The sequence below is a fragment of the Muntiacus reevesi genome, chromosome 1 (assembly GCF_963930625.1).
Source record: "Muntiacus reevesi chromosome 1, mMunRee1.1, whole genome shotgun sequence".
Taxonomy (NCBI): domain Eukaryota; kingdom Metazoa; phylum Chordata; class Mammalia; order Artiodactyla; family Cervidae; genus Muntiacus; species Muntiacus reevesi.
In genome coordinates, this window is record NC_089249.1 from 171,038,813 (window position 1) to 171,061,737 (window position 22,925).

General features: G+C 45.5%; 1 protein-coding gene and 1 pseudogene across 10 annotated transcripts in view; both read left to right on the top strand.

The window, feature by feature from the left end:
- GIGYF2 (GRB10 interacting GYF protein 2) overlaps nt 1–7,478 on the top strand; it is a 127,752-nt gene extending 120,274 nt beyond the window's left edge. For 7 of the 10 annotated variants that reach the window (XM_065916814.1, XM_065916857.1, XM_065916815.1 and 4 more), the window contains 2 exons: nt 1,402–1,549; nt 5,610–7,478. In XM_065916814.1, coding sequence (XP_065772886.1) covers nt 1,402–1,549; nt 5,610–5,677 — 216 coding nt within the window. In that variant the 3' untranslated portion in view covers nt 5,678–7,478. Of the gene's footprint in view, nt 1–1,398; nt 1,550–5,609 lie in introns of all 10 variants that reach the window. The other 3 variants (XM_065916847.1, XM_065916851.1, XM_065916852.1) reach the window with 1 other exon arrangement.
- A 13,678-nt stretch (nt 7,479–21,156) lies between these two features.
- On the top strand, nt 21,157–22,816 carry LOC136164891 (zinc finger and BTB domain-containing protein 14 pseudogene; annotated as a pseudogene).
- Nucleotides 22,817–22,925: the final 109 nt, after the last annotated feature.

A 22,925-nucleotide genomic window follows, 5' to 3' on the forward strand; every position in this document is an offset into this window, starting at 1 on the left:
CTTGGGCAGCTCAGTTTTTCATTGCTCTATAGACATGCATATTCCGAATGAGGACAGAAACACTATAAGTAAGCAAATTCACAGATAATGGAATCCATGAATGATAAGGATTGTCTTTACAAGTTTTCTGAAAAACAGTCTGTCAGAACTCATGGACAGGCTTAAGAATATTTTTAATCTCGTAGTTCTTCTACTAGAATGTTTGTCATAGCGCACCTTTAGGAATGTGTAAGGTACAGAGAAGTATAGGGCATTTAAAATCCGTTTGGATAGATGGGGCTAATGGTCAACTGAAGGAAAATGAAATATGTGAACACAAACAGCTCCGGGAAAAATATTTTAAGGAATCAGAAGACGCCATGCAGCAGTACAGAAGTCTCTGCGTTTGTGAGAGGGCCGCTTCTGTGCGCACAGCCAGGCTTGTCCTCCCCGCGTGCTCGCTCCACTCTGCACCCTGTTTCCACCCCACCCCCCACCCCCCCCCCCCGTCACCTAGCTCGGGAACCTGATCCCAGTTTAAAATGAGTTGCTCTCATAAGAGCAGTATGTAGTATGAATGACTGGTAGACTGTTTCATAGTTTAACCAGTTGGTATAAAGTATGTGAATAATATTTTGGGAACAGATCCCTTCTGGGATTGCTGATAGGAATAAAGTACATGACATGAACATTGTTTGGTGATGGGCCGTCGGCTGGTCTGTAGGCTCTCCTCTCTGTCCTGGGGCCCAGAGAATAAAGGAACCTTCCACTTTGAGTAGGTGAGGGGTGTAAATTGCCAGAGAGTGAATTCCTGGTGGATGGTACAGATTCCATGTATGTCTGGAGAGTTGTTTGGTTTTTTAGTTTTGTTTCATTTTTTGCTGTGCTGGGTTGTGGTCTGTTCTCTAGTTGCAGTGAGCGGGGCCCATCTCCACGGCGATGCACAGGCTTTCTCATTGCCGTGGCTTCTCTTATGGAGCACAGGCTCTAGGGCGTGCAGGCTCAGCACTTGTGGCTCCCAGGTTCCAGAGCACAGGCTCAATCCTTCCACAGCAGGTGGGATCTTCCCAGATCAGGGGTCGAACCTGTGACCCTTGTGTTGGCAGGTGGATGCTTTACCACTGAGCCACCAGGGAAGCCCCTGCAGAGGTTTTGACAGCTGTGCTGTCCCAGCGGTGTGGGCACCTGGAGTCCCCAGGATGGGCCTGTGGAGACACACAGCCTGAGTGGGCTGCCTGAGTCTCAGTGAAGGGAAGGAGGTGGCTCAGTGGACTGCTCCCAGTTTCTTGTTACCAGAATCCACGGTAGGCTTTCTGTCTTTAAACTCCTCCTTGGTAAGGGGAGGCCCGGTCAGCCGTTTTCTGCGGGTGGGCCAGGCTTGTGTCCACTGTGTAATCTCAGCAGTGCCATCTTGTGTTACAGGACTCTGTGTGGGGGATGAACCACAGTGCACTCCATTCAGTATTTCAGACCAATCAGACCAACAACCAACAATCCAATTTTGAAGCTGTACAAAGTGGCAAGAAGAAGAAAAAGCAGAAGATGGTCCGAGCAGATCCTAGTCTATTAGGTGAGCACAGGCCTGAAGTCTTAGCCGGGCGTTGGGGGTGGAGTATATGCAAGTACTATGGTGGAGGGTTTTTCATGAAGGGAAATTTTTCTTACAAAAGTTTTTTTAGCCAGTTCAAAATAAATAGTATTTACTGGGCATCTCTGCAAGAGCTATGCCTAATCTACTATAGGGAGTAAAAAGACTTTTTATATCTAACATGAATTTTCCTAAAAAAACTTCCAGTTTAGTTGGAAAATAATGCTAATGGAGAACAGTAAATGTTGTTTAAAATGTAAAATGCTGATTTGCACGGAAGCAGACCATAATCGAAGCAGATGCTCAAAAAAGAACTGATATTTGTTGATATTCACTGTATAATATGCTCAGAATTACCTTGCATTATGAGGCAGTGTTCCAGCAGTAACAATAGTAAACTAAGGCCTACAGGATTGAGGACGCTTCCCAGAGTCACTCAGCATTTAGTAGCGCAGCTGGGGTTTCAGAGCAGGTCTGTTTTCTCTTCACTCTTCTGTGTTACCCATAACTATTCTTTCTTTTTTTCCCATGACTGTTCTTACCCAATGTTAGGGACCAGTGTCCTCATACAAGTCAGCTCTGCGGAAAAGGTGACACCTGAATTGGGGCTTTGAAAAAGCAGGAAGGATAGGGTATGGTGTTTCTGGAATAACAAACAGCATAGGCAAGGCTGATGGGCTGCCTTTGTTTCTTAAACTGGGCCTAACAACCTCACCAGCAAGGATGAAATTAAAATTATTCTCTGTTCATAAATGTATTCATGAGCTGCTATAAAACTGTGTTGTCTGGAATAGAATGGTTATATTGGCAAAGATAGCAGGTTGGGAAGTCAGGCGAACCTGCTGGAGGGTGCAGTATAGACCAGGTGAAAGATATTGGTAGCCTAGGGTAGGACTTTGGCAGTGAAGATGGAGAGGAGTTAGATGGATTTCGGAATGTTAGGGGATAGGCTTGGGCAAGGAGAAAGGAAAGGTTTGGGCAGCAGGATGGAAAGAGTCGCCCTTTTGATCAAATGATGAGCACCAGAGAGCGCAGCAGGCTTATGGGGAGAGGACATGATGTTTCAGTGTTGATGGACCGAGTGTGAGGTGACAGGGAGGCATCACACGGAGGTGAACGAGCTCACAGCACAGTGAGGGGTAGACTGCTCGCCCTTGCTGGGATCCATGCTGCAGAGGTTTCCTGCCCCAGAGAAATCAATATACCAGTAACAAACCTAGCTTTGAGCATCGCCCCTTGGAACTGTGCTCTGCAAGCGGGCTTTGGAAACCTAGAGGTCTGGCGCAGTTTTGTTTTCTTCTGCCTGTCTTGGAAGGTTATGTTAAGGATGATGGATCAGTCCAAAATTTTGTCCAGTTTTGACAGAAATAGATGAATGTAGACTTTAGAGTGTTTTTCAGTTCTGGTTGTGAGTTCTAGCTAAGAATCTCACACTGTTTAACAGTGGTACTTGGCTAGGGCAGTAGGGGTAGGTTCTTCTGAAAATGAGGTGTAAATGTTTTTGGATTAAATATTTGATCTGACCCCATTGTTTATCATAGACGTAAGAAAGAAAGGGACTTAAAATCCCCCTTCAGGGGAATGAGAGGGCGGTCGTTCTAGGACTAGAGTTTTAAGGATTATATATCTTGAAAAGGAATGAGAAAAATATAAGGGAAGTAAAACTATTCGGAAAATACTGAAGGAACTCACTTGGGTGGGCTCTTGCTTATATACCCTATAACGAGAATTTTTGCTCAAGTAAACCTTCTGGAAATTCCTCTGATAATTTCTGCCCCATACCTACTAACCATTTATTATTGTTTCTAATTGATATATGCCTTATTGACTTGCAGATTAAGAAAAATTAACATATACATCAGTCACAAGTTACCCATGCACATAATAGGAAAACAGATTCAAATTTGACCCCATCATATCCATTGAGAAAGTGATCACTGATCAAAATTGCATTTCGCTTCTAAAACAAACCTTCAGAACGAGCTCAGCCTCATCTTAATGCTCATGTCCTCCACTGTACTTGTGTTTTCTAGTTTTTCAAGCTGGCAAGTGCCATTGTGAGCCAGCATCCTGTGCTTGGATATGAGAAATATACACACAAAGTACCATTTTTCACCAGTCACAGTTTTCTTACAGAAACAGTCCCCCAAACCTTAAAGTCATATGAGTGAGTGTCTGTTGTTCTAAACCTGAGTGTGGTCGTTAGAGCTGGGCATACCGGGGCTCAGTCCCTGTTGGGATTGCTTGGGGTCTTATGACACCCCAGAGCGTCCCGCTTCTGTCAGGTGGGGAAGAGTGCCCTCCCTCCTCACTGGTTTTCTTGACAAGTAAATGAGACCACATTTGCTAAAGCCAGTCCAGTAATCATCATATTAGAGCGATGGATACTTCACCGTTTTTTGGCCCCAGGCTGCTTCTCCCAGCCCTGTGTCTGCATGACTAAAATATTTTGTGTTCTTTTTTCATTCCCGCTTTTATTGCATGTAGCTCATTTTGTTTTTATCACATTTGTTTTCGAGATACATGTGAAGTCAAAGAAAAACCTGCTTTAGAGCCGAGTAGTAGTTCGTTTCATAGACTGTTTGTTCTTTAGGGTTTTCGTTTACCTAAATAACTGTTATTTTCAAGTACGAACACACTAAGGCTTTCATTATTTTGATGGGAAAAAAGTCCTGCAGGTTATGGGAACACAGTTGAGGGGTAGAACGCAGGTTGGGGTTTGGAATCCTAACCTCTTCCAATAGAAGGCCTTGGAAACAGCTTGTACCACAGCTTCCTTGATTAAAAAATAGGCATGTTTATGTTTTCAAATCAGGATATTTTGGAGTCAAAATGTAATATAATTAAACTATTTTTATTATGTAAGACATTTTTGTGTATTATTGGTGCATTTAAAGTGTGTATTTGTTTGAAAACTTGAATGTTAAAGGACAAAAAGGAGGGGGCAATAGCTCAAAGTAATATTAACAGAGCTGCTTTTAGACTGGAGAGCTTCGCCTGTTTACTTTTTGATACTCAAACAGCAACTGAGACAGTTTGGGGTTTCATTTAGGGTGGTTGAACTGAAAGCGTTTTGAGACTCACTCATTCCAGAAAGGCCCTGTTAATAGTACCTTTTATCAGTCTCTGATTATGTGAAGTTTATTGAAAACTTAAACATGACTGATAGCATTGGGTTTTCAGACCTCAGTAGTGTTTGTAAGCTCAGCTGTGCTAGTATTGCTTTTTCTAAACCAGGTAGCATTTTGGTTAATCAGTGCTGCCCAGTGAGATCCTTGCCTTTGCTGGTCTACTTGCAGTAGGTTAAGGTGAATAAGGGAGTTTTTTCATTTCTGTGCCATCTTCTGTGTGATAGGAAGAGCAGCTGAGAGCTCTCAGGATCTTGTAGCCAGCCTTCCTTGCAGCCTCCTGCCCTAAAGCAGAACCTCTCAGCCAGAACTTTGGCAGTGTTTTGGACCCAGAGTATTCCCAATTAGTGAATGGGGCTGAAGTAGTGATGATTCTCACTCAGATTTCACAGTCATTTGGTTGAGTGGTTATAAAGTACTTAGTGTGTTATTCTTGTCCTCCCCCTGCCCCATTCTTCTAAGGTAGCTACACCTTCTGAATGAACTTCTCCACCTAGCCAGTGTGGCCTGGCTTTGACACACACACACACGCCTTGGCTTTGAGACACACACACACGTGCCTTGGCTTTGACACACACACACACACCCACCCCCCCAGGCCTGGATTCAGGGCTCCCTAGGGCACATGGTTTGCAGTTCTTTTTAATCAGTGATACTGGGGTGTGTGTGTTTCTTCCCTAATTAAATTATATCAGAACCTTAAGAAATAAAACATATAAAAATAGAATGTCTCATTGGAAGGGCAAGAAAACCACTGCATTGACCTTCATCCTTTCTTCTTTTATCCTCCTCCTTTTCGTATCCCTGTTGGTGTGCTCAAAAACGGGAGACCGAAACTCCAGCCCCCTGCCTGAGTTTCAGCCACAGGGTTGTCTGGGGGTGGTCGGTCACTCATTGCTGATTTTTCCCTGCAGGGTTTTCAGTCAATGCTTCCTCGGAGCGACTCAATATGGGTGAGATCGAAACTCTGGATGACTACTGAGCACCTGCCAGAGCAGACTGGCCTTCCCTCTCCTCTCTGCCGACCATGGATTCTCCAGCTTCGGACACAACACTCACTCACCATATACTCTCTGTCACTGCAAGAAATCACAGAACCGATCATCTCAGGCTTTTTCTTCTAGCCCTTTGTGTCCAAGATTCTTTAGACCGTTTTTGTTGGTGCGCATCTCAGACTGTAGATCAGTGGACCGGACGCTGTGTCTCGGGGGTGGCAGTGGGGATTCCTCCCCAACAAGGCTGATTTTGGGCAGCACGTGTTTACTGTGCCGTGATTTCACCTCCTGTCTCCCAGAAAGTGTGTTGGGATCTGCCAGTAGCAATTTACTTTCTCTTGTCACTTTTTTCCTTCTGTTTGATTTTTCTTTTTCTTCTTTTTCCTCACCCCACCCCCAAAACGGGCAAGGGGTCTGACTGGTGCAATCATGAAGAGAGTTAATGGTGACAGACATTGGCCAGCAACAAAACGCCCATGGACTGTGACTTGAGCGTCCGACAGAGACAGTCAGAGCTCTCCCAGTCTGCAGGTGGCACTGCCACAGCTAACTTCGGGATTGCACTCAAGAGGCCCTGAGTGGGGTGGTGTTTAGATTGATTGGTTTGATGTTGCACACCCCTCACCCTCGTTCTTTCTGAGGATCCTTTCAGAGAAAGGATTCTTGTTTTTTCTTCATTAGATAGTGACTTCCAAGCAAGCTGACTTCTCCCCTGGCATACTCCAACCTGATTGGACAAAGGAAGCCCTATGGCCTGGGAGAGGAACTTATTTTTAATTTTTCTTTCTTACAAAAACGGATTTTTTCCCATAAATATTTTTACTTCAGAGGACTAGGACCAGTTTGTTTTGGGCCTTTCTGCTGAAAATTTGTCTCGTTTAAGAGGCAGTTAGGATCTTTACCATATGTATGAATTTGTATAATTTCATTTTGGATAGGGATAAACTTCTGCTTCTGATAAAAGCCCGGAATTTCATCTGGTTCCTCAGAGCATTGCGTGTGTGTCTTGCTGTGGCCCTGAAAGGTTTTGTCTAAAGATTCTGGAACGGCAAGTTGCTGGCTTGCCTTTTCTGAAAAGAGAACATGCAAAACCTGACCATCTTTTAAGACCTTCATCCATGGAAACCACTAAACAGGAGATTCCCGTGGGATGGAGGGGATGAGAGAGAGAAGCCTGGTTCTGGCTTCAGTCATGGCCTCCTAATACCCCTTCACTGCAAATATAAATGTATTCAAGCCCTATTTATAAGCAAATACTCTTCCTGCCTTCGCCAACCCCCAACAGAGCATCACCTGAAATTGCCAATCACACTTTGGTCTGCAGCCACCGGACCATCCATCCCCGCGCAAGAAGTGCTGTGGTTCGGGCGGCTCCTGGTTGAGCACCTTTCCTTTCTGACATCATGGCCCAAGGAAGGCTGGAGTTGCTCTGAGAGCAGTTTGGTTTGGGATGATTCTATTTGGTTTCTGTTTTTATTCTTTTGGATCAGCATTCTCCCTATCCCTTTTGGCCGCCTTCCCTCCTAAACATGTACAATAACTATACAGAGACTGCTACAAACTTGTATATAGTTTTTGGATCAAACAGCATGAGGAGATGGGGAACCATTAAAAACTGGGACTCCTGCTCTCCTTTGCTTTGTAAATTCACAAGTGGGGGTGGGGAAGAGGGACAGTTAAGATGTTTACAGAACTTTAAGCTCCCTCAGAACTTTTGCCAGTGTGGAGGAAAATAAAAAAGACCTTAAATAAAACCTGGTGGTATTCTGTCTGGGTACATCACTTGTACTCACGCTTGTCGAGGTGAGTTTTGTACTAAGCCATGTTCTTGACACCGTGGAAAAGCTGCAGACATGTGAGTACCCAGGACGTGGAGGCAGCCATGGCTTTCTCTGGCTGGCTCTGAGGTGCCGCCTGGTTCTTTAGTTGGAGAGCGTAGAGGTCAAGGTAAACAGGGTAAGTTGATTCAGCGTCCATCCTCCTTGGTCTCTCTCTGTTGACCTGTGGCTCGTCTCCTTCCCTCACCACACATACACACCCCTGAAGATCCCCTCCAGAGCCTGCCCACACCTTCCAGACTAGACTTGTCTCTGCTTGTTAGGGGGAAAGTTAAAAATAAAAACACAAGCGTTTGGGAGAGGGTCGGCAGATTTGGGGGAAGCAAAGTCGCTTTAGTTATGGAACATTACACTTGCTTAACCAGGAGCACTGCTCCTACCTGAGAAATTTCCCACATCTTGGAAAGAAACCATTCTTCCCTAGGAATGTTTGTTTCTGTTGCAGTTCTATCAGTTTTTCAGTCTCATTTACTCAGTTTCACTTCCAGCGACCATGTTCTTACCTCTTTCTGTGAACGTGAAGTGAAGTGATAGTCGCTCAGTCGTGTCCGACTCTGAGACCCCATGGACTATATAGTCCATGGAGTTCTCCAGGTGAGAATACTGGAGTGAGTAGCCTTTCCCGTCTCCAAGGGATCAACCCAGGGATGGAACCCAGGTCTCCCGCATTGCAGGTGGATTCTTTACCAGCTGAGCCACAAGGGAAGCTCAACAATACTGGAGTGGGTAGCCTATCCCTTCTCCAGCGGATGTTCCCGACCCAGGAATTGAACCAGGGTCTCCTGCATTGCAGGCGGATTCTTTACCAACTGAGCCACCAGGGAAGCCCCTTTCTGTGAACATAGTGGCAAATTATCTAAGCTCTTCCTGAGTTTTAAAGTACTTGTTTTGTACACTGTTTGCTTCTAGCTGTCATAAGTCAGAGATTTCAAAAACATACCCAGACAGGATAATTTGATATTGGACACTTTCCCCAAGGGCATTGGTGTCCTGGTTAATGTTGCCACATGATGCCCCCAAATTGGCTGACAACAACCCTTTCATTTTATTGGTAATTTTATGAGTCAGGACCGCGTAGGAAGGGCTCAGCTGGGCAGTTCCTCCACAGTTCTCTGGTCTTACTCAGATGTCAGCAGGGGCTGTGATCTTGGGAAGGCTCTGTTGGGCTGGCCAACATGATGGCCCACTCCTGTGAACAGTGGGTGACTGGCGCTGGCAGCTGGCAGCTGGGCACTCCGCTGGGCCGGTGGCTGGAGGGGCTGTCTGTGCCTCTCCAGTGTAGGTGGTGGCTGCAGGTAGGTGGGCTGCTTGTTCGGCTGCTGATTCCCACCCCTGGGGCAGAGGCTGCCTCATCCTTTCTGACTTTCTCTGATACTTCATTCTCTCAAGGTAGTCACAAGCCATTCAGATTCAGGGGTTTGGGAACTGGAGTGAGTGGTCAGGTCATTCTAGAAGAGCAAGCGGATGGGATTTATCTTCATGAGACGAGGTTCTGTGTATACACCAAGGAACTTGAACTCTTCATTGGCTCTGAGTTTAGGGGTCTTTTCTTAATTTCAAGATAATGGTCAGTTCAGTTGCTCAGTTCTGTCTGACCCTTTGCGACCCCATGGATTGCAGCATGCCAGGCTTCCCTGTCCATCACCAACTCCTGGAGCTTGCTCAAACTCATGTCTATTGAGTCAGTGATACCATCTAACCATCTCATCCTCTGTCATCCCCTTCTCCTGCCTTCAATCTTTCTCAGCATCAGGGTGTTTTCAAATGAGTCAGCTCTTTGCATCAGGTGGCCAAAGTATTGGAGTTTCAGCTTCAGCATCAGTCCTTCCAATGAACACCCAGGACTGATCTCCTTTAGGATGGACTGGTTGGATCTTGCAGTCCAAGGGACTCTAAAGAGTCTCCTCCAACACCACAGTTTAAAAGCATCAATTCTTTGGCGCTCAGCTTTCTTTATAGTCCAACTCACATCCATACATGACTACTGGAAAAACCATAGCCTTGACAAGCGGATCTTTGTCGGCAAAGGAATGTCTGCTTTTTAATATGCTGTCTAGGTTGGTCATAGCTTTTCTTTCAAGGAGCAAGCATCTTTTAATTTCATGGCTGGAGTCACCATCTGCAGTGATTTTGGAGCCCAAGAAAATAAAGTCTCTCACTGTTTCCCCATCTATTTGCCATGAAGTGGTGGGACCGGATCTTCATTTTCTGAACGTTGAATTTTTAGCCAGCTTTTTCACTTTCCTCTTGCACTTTCATCAAGAGGCTCTTTGCTTTCTGTCATAAGGGTGGTGTCATCTGCATGTCTGAGGTCATTGGTATTTCTCCCAGCCATCTTGATTCCAGGTTGTGCTTCATCCAGCCCAGCATTTTGTATGATGTACTCTGCATATAAATTAAACAAACAGAGTGACGATATACAGCCTTTCCCAATTTGGACCCATCCGTTGTTCCATGTCTGGTTGTAACTGTTACTTCTTGACCTGCATACAGATTTCTCAGGAGGCAGGTCAGGTGGTCTGGTATTCCTGTCTCTCAGAATTTTCCACAGTTAGTTGTGATCCACACAGTCAAAGGCTTTGGCCTGGTCAGTAAGGCAGAAGTAGATGTTTTTCTGTAACTCTTGCTTTTTTGATGATCCAGCGAATGCTGGCAATTTGATCCTCTGCCTTTTCTAAAACCAGCTTAAACATCTGCAAGTCCTCGGTTCAAGCACTGTTGAAGCCTGGCTTGGAGAATTTTGCTCGCGTGTGAGATGAGTGCAACTGTGCAGTAGTTTGAGCATTCTTTGGGATTGCCTTTCTTAGGGATTGGAATGAAAACTGACCTTTTCCAGTCCTGTGACCACTGCTGAGTTTTCCAAATTTGCTGGCATATTGAGTGCAGCACTTTCATAGCATCATCTTGTAGGATTTGAAATAGCTCAACTGGAATTCCATCACCTCCACTAGCTTTGTTCATAGTGATGCTTCTTAGGGCCCACTTCACACTCCAGGATGTCTGGCTCTAGGTAAGTGATCACAGCATTGTGCTTATTAGGGTCATGAAGATCTTTTTTGTTTAGTTCTTCTGTGTATTCTTGCCACCTCTTCTTAATATCTTTCACTTCTGTTAGGTCCCTACCACTTCTTTCCTTTATTGTGCCCGTCTTTGCATGAAATGTTCCCTTGGTATCTCTAATTTTCTTGAAGAGATCGCTAGTCTTTCCCATTCTATCATTTTCCTCTGTTTCTTTGCATTGATCACCAAGGAGGGGCTTTCCTGATAGCCCAGCTAGTGAAGAATCCACATGCAGTGCAGGAGATCCCAGTTCAGTTCCTGGGTTGGGAAGATCCCCTGGAGAAGAGAAAGGCTACCCACTCCAGTATTCTGGCCTGGAGAATTCCATGGACTGTGTAGTCCATGGGGTCGCAAAGAGTCGGACATGACTGAGTGAGGGACACTGAGGAAGGCTTTCTTATCTCTCCTTGCTATTCTTTGAAACTTTGCATTCAGATGGGTATATCTTTCCTTTTCTCCTTTGCCTTTAGCTTCTCTTCTATTTGTAAAGCCTCCTCAGACAACCATTTTTGACTTTTTGCATTTCTTTTTCTTGGGAATGGTCTCCGGTACAATGTCACAAATCTCCATTCATAGTTCTTCAGGCACTCTGTCAGATCTAATCCCTTGAATCTGTTTATCACTTCCACTGTATAATCATAAGGGATTTGATTTTTAGGTCATACCTGAATGGTTTAATGGTTTTCCCCACTTCAATTTAAATCTGAATTTTGCAGTAAGGAGTTCATGATCTGAGCCATAGTCAGCTCCTGGTCTTGTTTTTGCTGACTGTATAGAGCTTCTCCATCTTCGACTGCAAAGAATATAATCAGATTTCAGTATTGACCCATCTGGTGATGTCCATGTGTAGAGTCTTCTCTTGTGTTGTTGGAAGAGGGTGTTTGCTACAACTAGTGCATTCTCCTGGCAAAACTCTTATTAACCTTTGCTCTGCTTCACTTTGTTCTCCAAGGCCAAACTTGCTATTAACCCAGGTATCTTTTGACTTCCTACTTTTGCATTCCGGTCCCATATGATGAAAAGGGCATCTTTTTTTTTTTTTATGTTAGTTCTAGAAGGTCTTGAGGTCATCATAGGGCCGTTCAATTCCAGCTTCTTTGGCATTAGTCGTTGGGGCATTGACTTGGATTACTGTGATATTGAATGGTTTGCCTAAGGTTTTATTTAACTTTTTATTTTATATTGGAATGTAGGCTATTAACAATGTTGTGATAATTTCAGTGGACAGCAGTGGAACTCAGCCTTTTGTATGCGTGTATCCATTCTCCCCCAAACTCTCTTCCCACGCAGGCTAACTTTAGGCTTTATTTTAAACAATTATTTCATGTGTGTGTGCGTTGCTCAGTTGTGTCTGACTCTTTGTGAACTCACAGACTGTAGCCCACCAGGCTCCTCTGTTCTTGATGGATTCTCTAGGCAGGAATACTGGAGTGGGTTGCCATTCCCTTCTCCAGGGAATCTTCCTGACCCAGGCATTGAACACAGGCCACTTACATTGCAGGCAGATTCTTTACCGTCTGAGCCACCAGGGAAGCTCATTTCTCTTTTAGGGGCGCTATATATACAACTCGTGTACATGTATACACACACATGTACAGTGTGTGTGCCATTTTATACACACTGTCTTACATTGATCAGTTGAAGAATTTGAAATGTATTTTGTACAAAATGCCCCCTCTGCATTATTTATTAAAAAGTCTGTATGGTTCTACTGTGAGGTGAAGCTGGTTCTCTTCTGTGCTTCCCATGAGGTAAGCTGAGCTTCATTAAAAGAGCAATAGGCATGCACATTCTTAATCAAGTAGGTGCAGCTGAGAGCACCTTCCAAATGGAAGTTGTCCTCAGAATGGATGAGTTTTTTGGGAACGAATATAAGTCCAGCTCTAGAGCGTGACTGACCCTGCTTCAGTGCAGGCGGTTCCAGATGAAGCAGCTGCAGTGCTTGCTGGAAGCGCGGAGAGCCTGGGAACCTGGAGGCAGCCAGGCGGGTGGTGTTCGTTTTGCAGATATCAGATGCCCTGAGTGTGATGGACCTGCACAGCTTTTTGTAGAGTTGGTTCTGGGCAGGGAAACCCGGAGCCTCTGAGAGAAGAGTTTCCCTCCAAGGATTCATCGGTGGCAATGTATTGCAGCTAAAGTAACAAGGTTATGGGTTCCGCCTGTGGGAGAAACAGCGCACAGATGTTGGGAAGCGAGAGAAGCCGGCTCTTCCCTAACTGCAGCCTCACAGCTGCCCTCGCTTCCCCTTTCATTGGTGGCAAAGTGATGATGTCACGGGGATGGGACTCACCACAGTTCTAACACTTAGTTCAGCTGGTCTTAAGCAGAGACCTCATTTCTTAAAGGTTGTTTACCTGTCCCTCTAAATCTATGAGTGCAAAGTTAGTTTGCCTTGATAGCAGATTCGTTTTTCCTTTGAAGGGTCTCCTTTAACATGAAAAATAGCCCCGAAGGTCAGTAGGTCACTATTAGGTTTGGACCTATTGGAAAAGACCCTGATGCTGAGAAAGGTTGAGGGCAGGAGAAGGGGGAGACAGGATGAGATGGTAGGATGGCATCACCAACACAATGGACAAGAGTTTGAACAAAGTCCCAGAGACGGTGAAGGACAGAGAAGCCTGGAGTGCTGCAGTCCATGGGGTCGAAGAGTTGGACACGACTTAGTGACTGAACAACAGCAACCACAAGGTAACAAGGACTTAAACGAGATGATGTCTCAAGTGAAACCCAGAGGTGGTCATCCCAAGGCTGCTGCAGCTCAGCGACCCAGGTTCTGTTTCGCCATCCTGATTGTGGCTTCCATTCTCAAGGTCACTCATGGTCCAAGGTGACCTCTGGAGCCCCAAAACCATCATGCCCATCTTGCAGGCAGGAGGGAGTGGGTGAGGCAGACAGGAGCACACCTCCTTGCTTGGTCACCCCCCTTAAGGAGCTCTTGGGAACACGGCCAAGTCTCTGTCAACTGGAACGTAGATGCATAACTTTTGCCTAAGTTCAGCCTTTTTCTTTTTAATTGAAAAAATTGTAAGGAGACCTTGAAGTAGATGCATGTCTTGGTCTGGACTGGGAAGTCCCACAAGCTTGGTGCTGACAGCCAGTGTCCACTAAAAATCTTCCTGGTTTACATGTGGCCGTCTTCTTGCTGTGTCCTCACGTGGCAGAGAGAGATCTCATGTTTCTCTCTCTATCCCACCTTTCTATCCCTTAAAAATCATCTTTTTATCCCAACACGAGGATCCCACCCTCATGACCTAACCTAACCACCTCCCAAAGGCCCCACCTCTGAATACCATCACACTGGGATTACGGCTTCCAGCATATAAATCTGAGAGGGCACAAACATTGTCCTAACAACTAATGTAACAAACTCCTGCCAAAATGGCAGGTAAAATACCAATTATTTTTTAATCTCACTTTTTCTTTTCCCCTCAGAATATTTTAAAACAAATCCTAGTTATATTGAGTCACTCATAACGTGTTTCAGTGCACATTGTAACATACCTTTAGAAAAGCACAGGCCAGTACCACATTAATGGTATGAATAATTCTTAATATCTAAACGCAGTCTGTATATTATTCCTTTCAGATTATCTCAGAAGTATCCTTTTGCAAAAATTTGAATCAAAATCAAAATGAGGTTCATGGATCACATTTGGTTGCTAAGCTTTAAGTCTCTTTTAGTCTAACCCAGCTTCCCATCCAAAAAAAAAAAAAAAAACTGAAAAAACAAGATCATTTACCCACAGAACATCCCATAATATGGATCCAGCAAGGAGCGTCCTTATGGTGTCAATTTGTTAATCTCCCCCACATTTTCTGTAAACGGGTAGGTCTAGAAACTTGACTAGCTTCAGATTTTCCTCTCCCCCTCCAAGAATAGTTAATTGGCATTCGTCCTGTGACATCACAGGCAGCATTGTCTCCTTGTCCCATTTTTACTTTTGTCAGATTTCATCAGTTAGTCCTGTTGCTATGATCCACTATAAAAGTTCTATTGTTCTTTTATGTAGCAGTTTTAGCATTCATTGATGATCATTGCCTAGGTCTATTATTTCATCAGTTGTTGAAATAAAGCAATTCTTTTTGAGGAGAGGGGGCATTTTTATTTTGAATAATTTCAGGCTTAAAACTTGTAAGAACAGTAGAAAGAACTCCCACATATCTTTCATCCAGATTCTCCAGTTGCTAACATTTACCCACACCTCTAGAGCTACACCCTCAATAATGACTCGGTAACTATTTCATGAAAGCAAACTTGTAGACATTATGTCCCTTATCCCTAAACATTTCAGACTGTGTTTCCTTGAAACAAGGACATTTTGTTACATAACCACAGTACAATGAGTAAAATTAGGAAATAGAGTATTTCATACTATTAGTTAATATCAAGGCTTCCTTCGTATTTCACCAATTGCTCCACTAATGTCTTCTGTAAGGAAAAATATGAAAAGGTCAGGATGCCATCATGGTTGGTTTTTGTATCTAGATGTCATATTTCTTGGTGGTGGTTTAGTCACTAAGTCATGTCTGACTTGCGACCCCATGGGCTGTAGCCCACCAGGCTCCTCTGTCCTTGGGACTTCATTTCTTGAGTCTCCTCTAATCTGGAGCAGTTTCTCTTTCATACCTTGGAATTTTTTAAGGGACAATTATTTTGTAGAGGATAATGAAATGAACTGGCTACTTTTTACTGCCTTGGGTGCTTAAAGAAAAGTTCATGGCTTTAAATTTGGAAGTCGGGGCATGATCAAAGACCTTAAATTTAAATTTCATTTAAATTTAAATGAATTATTAAATTCATTTGGTACTTAAATTGGTGGGGCCTTTAAATTCATTTGGCACTTAAATTTCATTTGATACTTTCTCATGATTTAATTCGTATTATGCAGTTGGTCAGTATTAAACAGAAGTGATATTATGTCTGTCCTTGATGTATCGTATCAGAAGGTACCTGATGTCAGTTTGAACCATTACTGGTGATGGTAACTTTAATTACTTAAAGATGATATCTGCCAGGTTTCTCCACTGTAACGATTTTTCTCTTTATGGGAGATACTTTGAGACTGAATATCCAGTTCTCATCAAACTTTGATCCACTAGTTTTAGCAGTCATTGGTGATTCCTGGCTTGAACAATTAGTGCTTGTCAAGCTTTCTTGTAACTTGTTAGCATTGGACATGAGTTTGAGTAAACTCTGGGAGTTGGTGATGGACAGGGAGGCCTGGCGTGCTGCATGCAGTCCATGGGGTTGCAAAGAGTTGGACACGACTGAGCGACTGAACTGATTAACATTCTACTGTAAGGAAGAACTTTACACACACACACATGCACACACTGTAGGTTATAATCTGACACTATTTCTTGTGCACAAGCCGCCTATTTGGAGACACTCCAAGTTGACTTATTTTGTCCTTTTGCTATATCCCTATCCTTTGAGCACTTTCTTACTTTGGCATGACATATTCTAGGCTCCTCACTTAGTGTCTCTAGATTTGGAATTAGCCCTTTCTCTAAGGAGCCTGCTGCTTCTGCAGGGTAGGCCTGAGGACTTGTGGGTGGAAGATTCTCCGATTTGAGTCTATCCAAATTACCGCCCCCTCCACATTCCAGATCTCAAGGGCTTGCTCCTTCCCAATCAATAATTTCACCTGAAAAAACTGACACAGTTGTGAATTCAGGGTTGTGATACTGCAAGCCACACAAATTCAGGGCCTGGGCTGCTGCCAATTAAGCTCTGTATCTACAAGAAATAAGAGAGTTTTGAAAGACTGTCATAGAAGTGCTCCAGGCCTTTGATCATGCCTTGACTTTAACATTTAAAGCCATGAACTTTTCTTTAAGCACCCAAAGCAGTAAAAAGTAGCCAGTTCATTTCATTATCCTCTTGATCATCATCACTAAAGAGCATCTACCTGGTCCTTCAAGCCTTGTCTTGAATAGGTGCTTCATGCTAAACAGCCCCAGGTCTTAATATAGGATATGCCATGTGTTATCAGATCTCGTTTTCCACTGGCAGTGAGCTCAAGCTCAGGAAGGGTGGCAAGTCAAATTGGAAAGCATATCTTTAAGAGTCAGTTTCTGGGGAATCATTTCAAGTGCCAAGCACTGGTCTGAGTCTGACTAGGACACAGAGTTCACTGTAGGTATTTCAAACAGAAGAGACTTAATACAGGAATTTGTCACAAAGATATTGAAAGAACTGTTGAAGGAACAAAAGAGGGAAGGTAAGGCAACCCAAATTAGTAACTCAACTCAGAAACTGACAGCAGCCTCGGCTGGAGGAGCAGAAAGAATGATCACAGGCCAGAGCACTGTCCACTATGGGTCTGGATGCAGCCACCTGACAGGGATCCTGGAGCCAGCACTTCCAGTCTTCTGAGGCTACCCCTGCAGTCCTCAGCACCTGTGCATTACTGACGTTTCTGCAGCCAGTGCTGCTGCTGCCAGAGACACTCTGAGAAATCTGAAGCAGAAAGAGAGTCACTTCTCCACTCCCATCTTTCATTTCCCACCAGTCCTCCACTGGAGATGCTCACAGGGTGTCAGCTGGCAAGAATCTCTCAGGAGTGTGATCTGGGGACCTGGCTCTGCTATATGGCACAGAAAGGTGAGGACAGGAGATCGAGCAAATGAGCAGCACAAACAAATGAGTGAGCAAGTGAGACAGTGGTGGTGGTTTAGTCGCTAAGTTGTGTCTGACTCTTGCGACCCCATGGATTGTAGCCCACCAGACTCCTCTGTCCACGGGATTCTCCAGGCAAGAATACTGAAGTGGGCTGCCAAGTGTGAGAGGTGGATATTAATTCTATCCAAGAAATCTCAGCTCACTGAATTTCAATATTCCAGTTGTGTGCTGGGCATGGTAGTACTAGGTTCTGTTGCTCAGTCACTTCAGTCATGTCTGACTCTTTGTGATCCCACAGACGGTAGCCCACCAGGCTCCTTTGTCCATGTGATTCTCCAGGCAAGAATACTGGAGTGGGTTACCGTTTCTTCCTCCAGGGGATCTTCCCAACCCAGGGATTGAACCAGTGTCTCCTATGTTGGCAGGTTCTTTACCACTAGTAGCACCACCTGGGAGCCTCACTAGGTTCTATTAGGTTGGTGCAAAAGGATTTGCCATTTCGGGTATTAGATTTTAAATTATTATAACTAGACTCAAACTTTATTAATCAAAATAGGAACCATTACAATCAACATAGTTTGGCCAATGAGAAATAAATTTGTTTACTCCTGTAGCAAAAAAAAAGTAAAATATAAAAATCCATGCTTTGGGATTCAGTGAACTCTTGGAAAGCATTTTCTATGTCCTGCTGGTTGTGGAAGCATTTTCCCTGCAAAAAGTTGTTGAGATGCTGGAAGAAGTGGTAGTCAGTTGGTGAGAAGTCAGGTGAATATGGCAGATGAGGCAAAACTTTGTAGCCCAATTCATTCAACTTTTGAAATGTTGGTTGTGTGACACGCAGCCAGGCATTGTCACAGAGAAGAACTGGGCCCTTTCTGTTGATCAGTGCTGGCTGCAGGCGTTGCAGTTTTGGTGCATCTCACCAGTACTTTGCTGAGCATACTTCTCAGGTGGAACGGTTTCACCAGGATTCAGAAAGCTATAGTGGATCAGACCAGCAGCAGGCCACCAAACGGTGACCATGACCCTTTTTTGATGCAAGTGTGGCTTTAGGAAGTGTTTTGGAGCTTCTTCTTGGTCTGACCACTGAGCTGGTTGTCGCTGCTTGTTGTATTAAAATCGTTGCCCATCACAATCCAATCAAAAAATGGTTCATTCTTGTGTAGAATAAGAGACGATGACAATTCAGATGATTTTTTTGGTTTGTGGTCAGCTTATGAGGCACCCGCTTATTGAGCTTTTCCACCTTTCCAACTTGCTTCAAATGCTGAACGACCACAGAAGGGTCAATGTTGAATTCTTCAGCAATTTCTCATGTGGTTGTAAGAGGATCAGCTTCCGATGATTGCTCTCGGCTGGTGTCAACTTCCGATGACCCGCCACTAGGCTGCTCACCTTCAGGGATCTCATCTTCTTTGCAAAGCTTCTTGAACCACCACTGTACTGTACGTTCATTAGCAGTTCCTGCGCCAAATGTGTCGCTGATGTTGTGAGCTGTCTCCACTGCTTTGTGACCTATTTTGAACGAGATTAAGAAACTTGCTCAAATTTGCTTTTTGCCTAACATTGTTTCCATAGTCTAAAATGCAAATAAAATAGACAGCAAGTAATAATTCATTAGCAAAAAACATAAAAAAATTGTATTAAAATGATGTATAATACAACCACATTTATTTAAGAATGTATTCCCACATCAGATGGCAAAGTTCAACAATGCAAAACCGCAATTACTTTTGCTCCAATGCATGTCAGTTCGTGCATTTGCATTGGTGAACTAACCAGTCCTTGCTATCTGGGACTTAAGAGTCACAGAGTAAGGACAGGCATCCAGTGGACACTTCACTTAAAGGCACCATTACATATGTCTGACAAAGGGTTTTTATCTGGGTGCACACACCAAAAAAAAAAAAAAACCCTAAAAATAAATTCAAAGTGATAGGCCTCCCTAATAAATATATCAGCTGTTCAAAAAAATTGAACAACTCTTCACAAAGGAGTATATTCCTGTGGTCAATAAATATTAATATAAAAATGTATTCAATTTTATTAGTCATGAAAATGCAGCCACACTTGAGATACCACAACGTACCTACCAGAACAAGACTGGCAATGCCAGTGAGGATCTGGTATGGATGAATCTGGTGAGGATGTGGGGAACTGGAACTCAGACTGTTGATGAGTATAAATGAGGACATGTTGGAAAGTGGCTCGGCAGCCTCTATGGAATCTAAATATTATACTTGAGCCTAGCAATTCTTTCTTTTTCTTAATTGGAATATAGTTACTTTACAATGTTGTGTTAGTTTCTGCTGCACAATGAAGTAAACCAGCCATGCGCTTCCATATATTTCCTCCCTCTTGAACCTCCCTCCCACTACTTAGATCATCACAGAGCACCAAGCTGGGCTCCCCGTGGCTTACAGCAGGTTCCCACTAGCTGCCTAGTTTGCACATGGTAGTGTATATATGTCAAAGCCAACTTTCCAGTTCTATCTTTAGATACATAACGGAGAAAAATGAGTGTACATGTTCACCAAAGTTAGGTGTAAGAATACCCATAGGAGCTATATTCATTGGAGTTCAGTCCTGGAAATACCCCAAACTGACAGAAATAAATGGATAAAAGAAGAGGTAAATTGTGGCAACTGAATTGTTGTTCCATCGCTCAGTTGTGTCCGACTCTTTGCAACCCCACCATCTCCCAGAGCTTGCTCAAACTCAAGTCCATTGAGTTGGTAATGCCATATTCAGCAATGAAAAAGAATGAGTCACTGCTACACGCAACGATATGGATGAATCTCACAGAAGGCTGAACAAAAGCCAGACATAAGGGTACATGTCACATGATTCCATTGATCTGAAAGCTAATCTATGATGAGAGAAGACAGATCAGCACTTTGGGGGCACGGATAGGGAGGGGCAGGAGGAATCCTGCTCATTCTCTATTTGGGTGGTATTTACCCAGGTGTGATGTGTATGATGGAGAAGGCAATGGCAACCCACTCTAGTACTCTTGCCTGGAAAATCCCATGGACGGAGGAGCCTGGTAGGCTGCAGTCCATGGGGTCGCTAAGAATTGGACACGACTGAGCGACTTCACTTTCCCTTTTTGGTTTCATGCACTGGAGAAGAAAATGGCAACCCACTCCAGTGTTCTTGCCTGGAGAATCCCAGGGACAGGGGAGCCTGGTGGGCTGCCGTCTATGGGGTCTCACAGAGCTGGACACGATTGAAGCGACTTAGCAGCAGCAGCAGCAGCATATGTGTATGAAAGTCCATCAAGCTGTAAGCATAAAATTTGTGTACTTTACAATATTTAGGTCATTTCTCAAATAATTGCTGTGGGACACCAGGCTTCCCTGATAGCTCAGTTGGTAAAGAATCTGCCTGCAATTCAGGAGACCCTGGTTCAATTCCTGGGTTGGGAAGATCTGCTGGAGAAGGGATAGGCTACCCTCTCCAGTACTGTTGGGCTTCCCTTGCGGCTCAGCTGGTAAAGAATCCACCTGCAATGCGTGAGACCAGGGTTTGATCCCAGGGTTGGGAAGATTCCCCTGGAGAAGGGAAAGGCTACCCACTCCAGTATTCTGGCCTGGAGAACTGCGGGGACTGTATAGTCCACGGGGTCACAAAGAGTTGGACACGACTGAGTGACTTTCACTTCACTTCAGAAAATCACCCACCCCCGAAAGTAAGAGAGGGCAAAGTTTTACATAAATGTAAATGCTAAGAAAAAACGTAGGCCCATTTAGAGGCCCGGTCGGGTCCCGTGCCTACGCAAGCCCGCGGCGCGCCTTCCCCCTGGCCCGCACCGCGCATGCACGGGAAGTGGGGGTGCCGGGGGGTGTTCGCGGCCGGCTAGGCATTCTGTGCCCGTGCAGGAGGAGGGCTGCTACCATCAGGGACGTGCACGATTCCCCCCCGACCCCGCCCCCTCCCCAAACTCCAAAAAAAAAAAAAAAAAATCCAAAACACACTGCCACCCACCGTGCCCCCGCGCCCCGCGTCCATCCCGTCCCCGGCCTGCGTGCAACGAGCGCGGGGAGCCCACGGCGAGTGTCTGTGGCTGTGCCAGGCTGCAGAGCTGAACCTGACGCTGCCAGCCACCCTCCTCTTTGTTCCCAACCTGAAAATGGGTACAGGTGCCAGTGACAGGACAAAAAAGGACTGGCGTGCCCCTGATCAGAGTTATTCTGATCCGAAGATTTTGGTGTTTAAAGCATTAAGATAATAGCCTGAGTTGTTCATGGAGTTTTTTATCAGTATGTCTGAAACCATTAAATATCATGACGATGATCATAAAACTCTGTTTCTGAAAACACTCAGCGAGCAACGCTTGGAAGGAGAATTTTGCGACATCGCGATTGTGGTCGAGGATGTGAAGTTCAGAGCGCACAGCTGTGTCCTCGCTGCCTGCAGCACCTACTTTAAAAAGCTTTTCAAGAAACTTGAGTAGATAGTTCCTCAGTAATAGAAATAGATTTCCTCCGTTCTGATATATTTGAAGAGGTCCTGAATTACATGTACACGGCAAAGATCTTCGTGAAAAAAGAAGATGTTACCTTAATGACGTCATCCGGTCAGATTCTCGGCATCCGATTCCTGGATAAACTCTGCTCTCAGAAGCGGGACGTGTCCAGCCCGGACTAAAACAACGGTCAGTCGAAAAGCAAGTACTGCCTGGAGATCAACCGCCCCATTGGGGATGCTGCCGACCCCCAGGATGACGACGTGGAGGAAATCGGAGACCAGGACGACAGCCCCTCGGATGACACGGTAGAAGGCACCCCCCCCCCCAAGTCAGGAGGAGGGCAAATGGCCCACCACGACGCTCAGGGTGCAGGAGGCCATCCTGAAAGAGCTGGGCAGCGAAGAGGTGCGGAAGGTCAATTGCTGCGGCCAGGAGGTGGAGTCCATGGAGACTCCCGAGTCCGAGGACCTGGGGTCCCAGACCCCTCAGGCCTTAACGTTTAACGACGGCATGAGCGAAGTGAAGGATGAGCAGACCCCGGGCTGGACCACGGCGGCCAGCGACATGAAGTTCGAGTACCTGTTGTCCGGGCACCATCGGGAGCAGATCGCCTGCCAGGCGTGCGGGAAGACGTTCTCGGACGAGGGTCGGCTGAGGAAGCACGAGAAGCCGCACACGGCCGACCGGCCCTTCGTGTGCGAGATGTGCACGCACCAAGGGCTTCACCACGCAGGCGCATCTGAAGGAGCACCTGAAGATCCACACGGGCTACAAGCCCTACAGCCGCGAGGTGTGCGGCAGGTCGGTCATCCGCGCCCCGGATGTGAAGAAGCACGAGCGGGTGCACAGCAACGCGCGGCCCTTCGCCTGCCACATGTGCGACAAGGCCTTCAAGCGCAAGTCCCAGCTCAAGGACCACGAGCGCCGTCACCGCGGCGAGAAGCCCTTCGTGTGCGGCTCCTGCACCAAGGCCTTCGCCAAGGCGTCCGACCTGAAGCGGCACGAGAACAACATGCACAGCGAACGCAAGCAGGTCACCCCCAGCGCCATGCAGAGCGAGACCGAGCAGCTGCAGGCGGCGGCCATGGCCGCGGAGGCCGAGCAGCAGCTGGAGACCACCGCCTGCAGCTAGAGGCGGGGGGCCGGGATGCTCAGCACCCTTTATCCGCATCCCGCATCCCGACCCATGAACGCCAGCCTCCGCGTTTCGGTGAAAACTCACCGAGAACTTGTACTCGCTG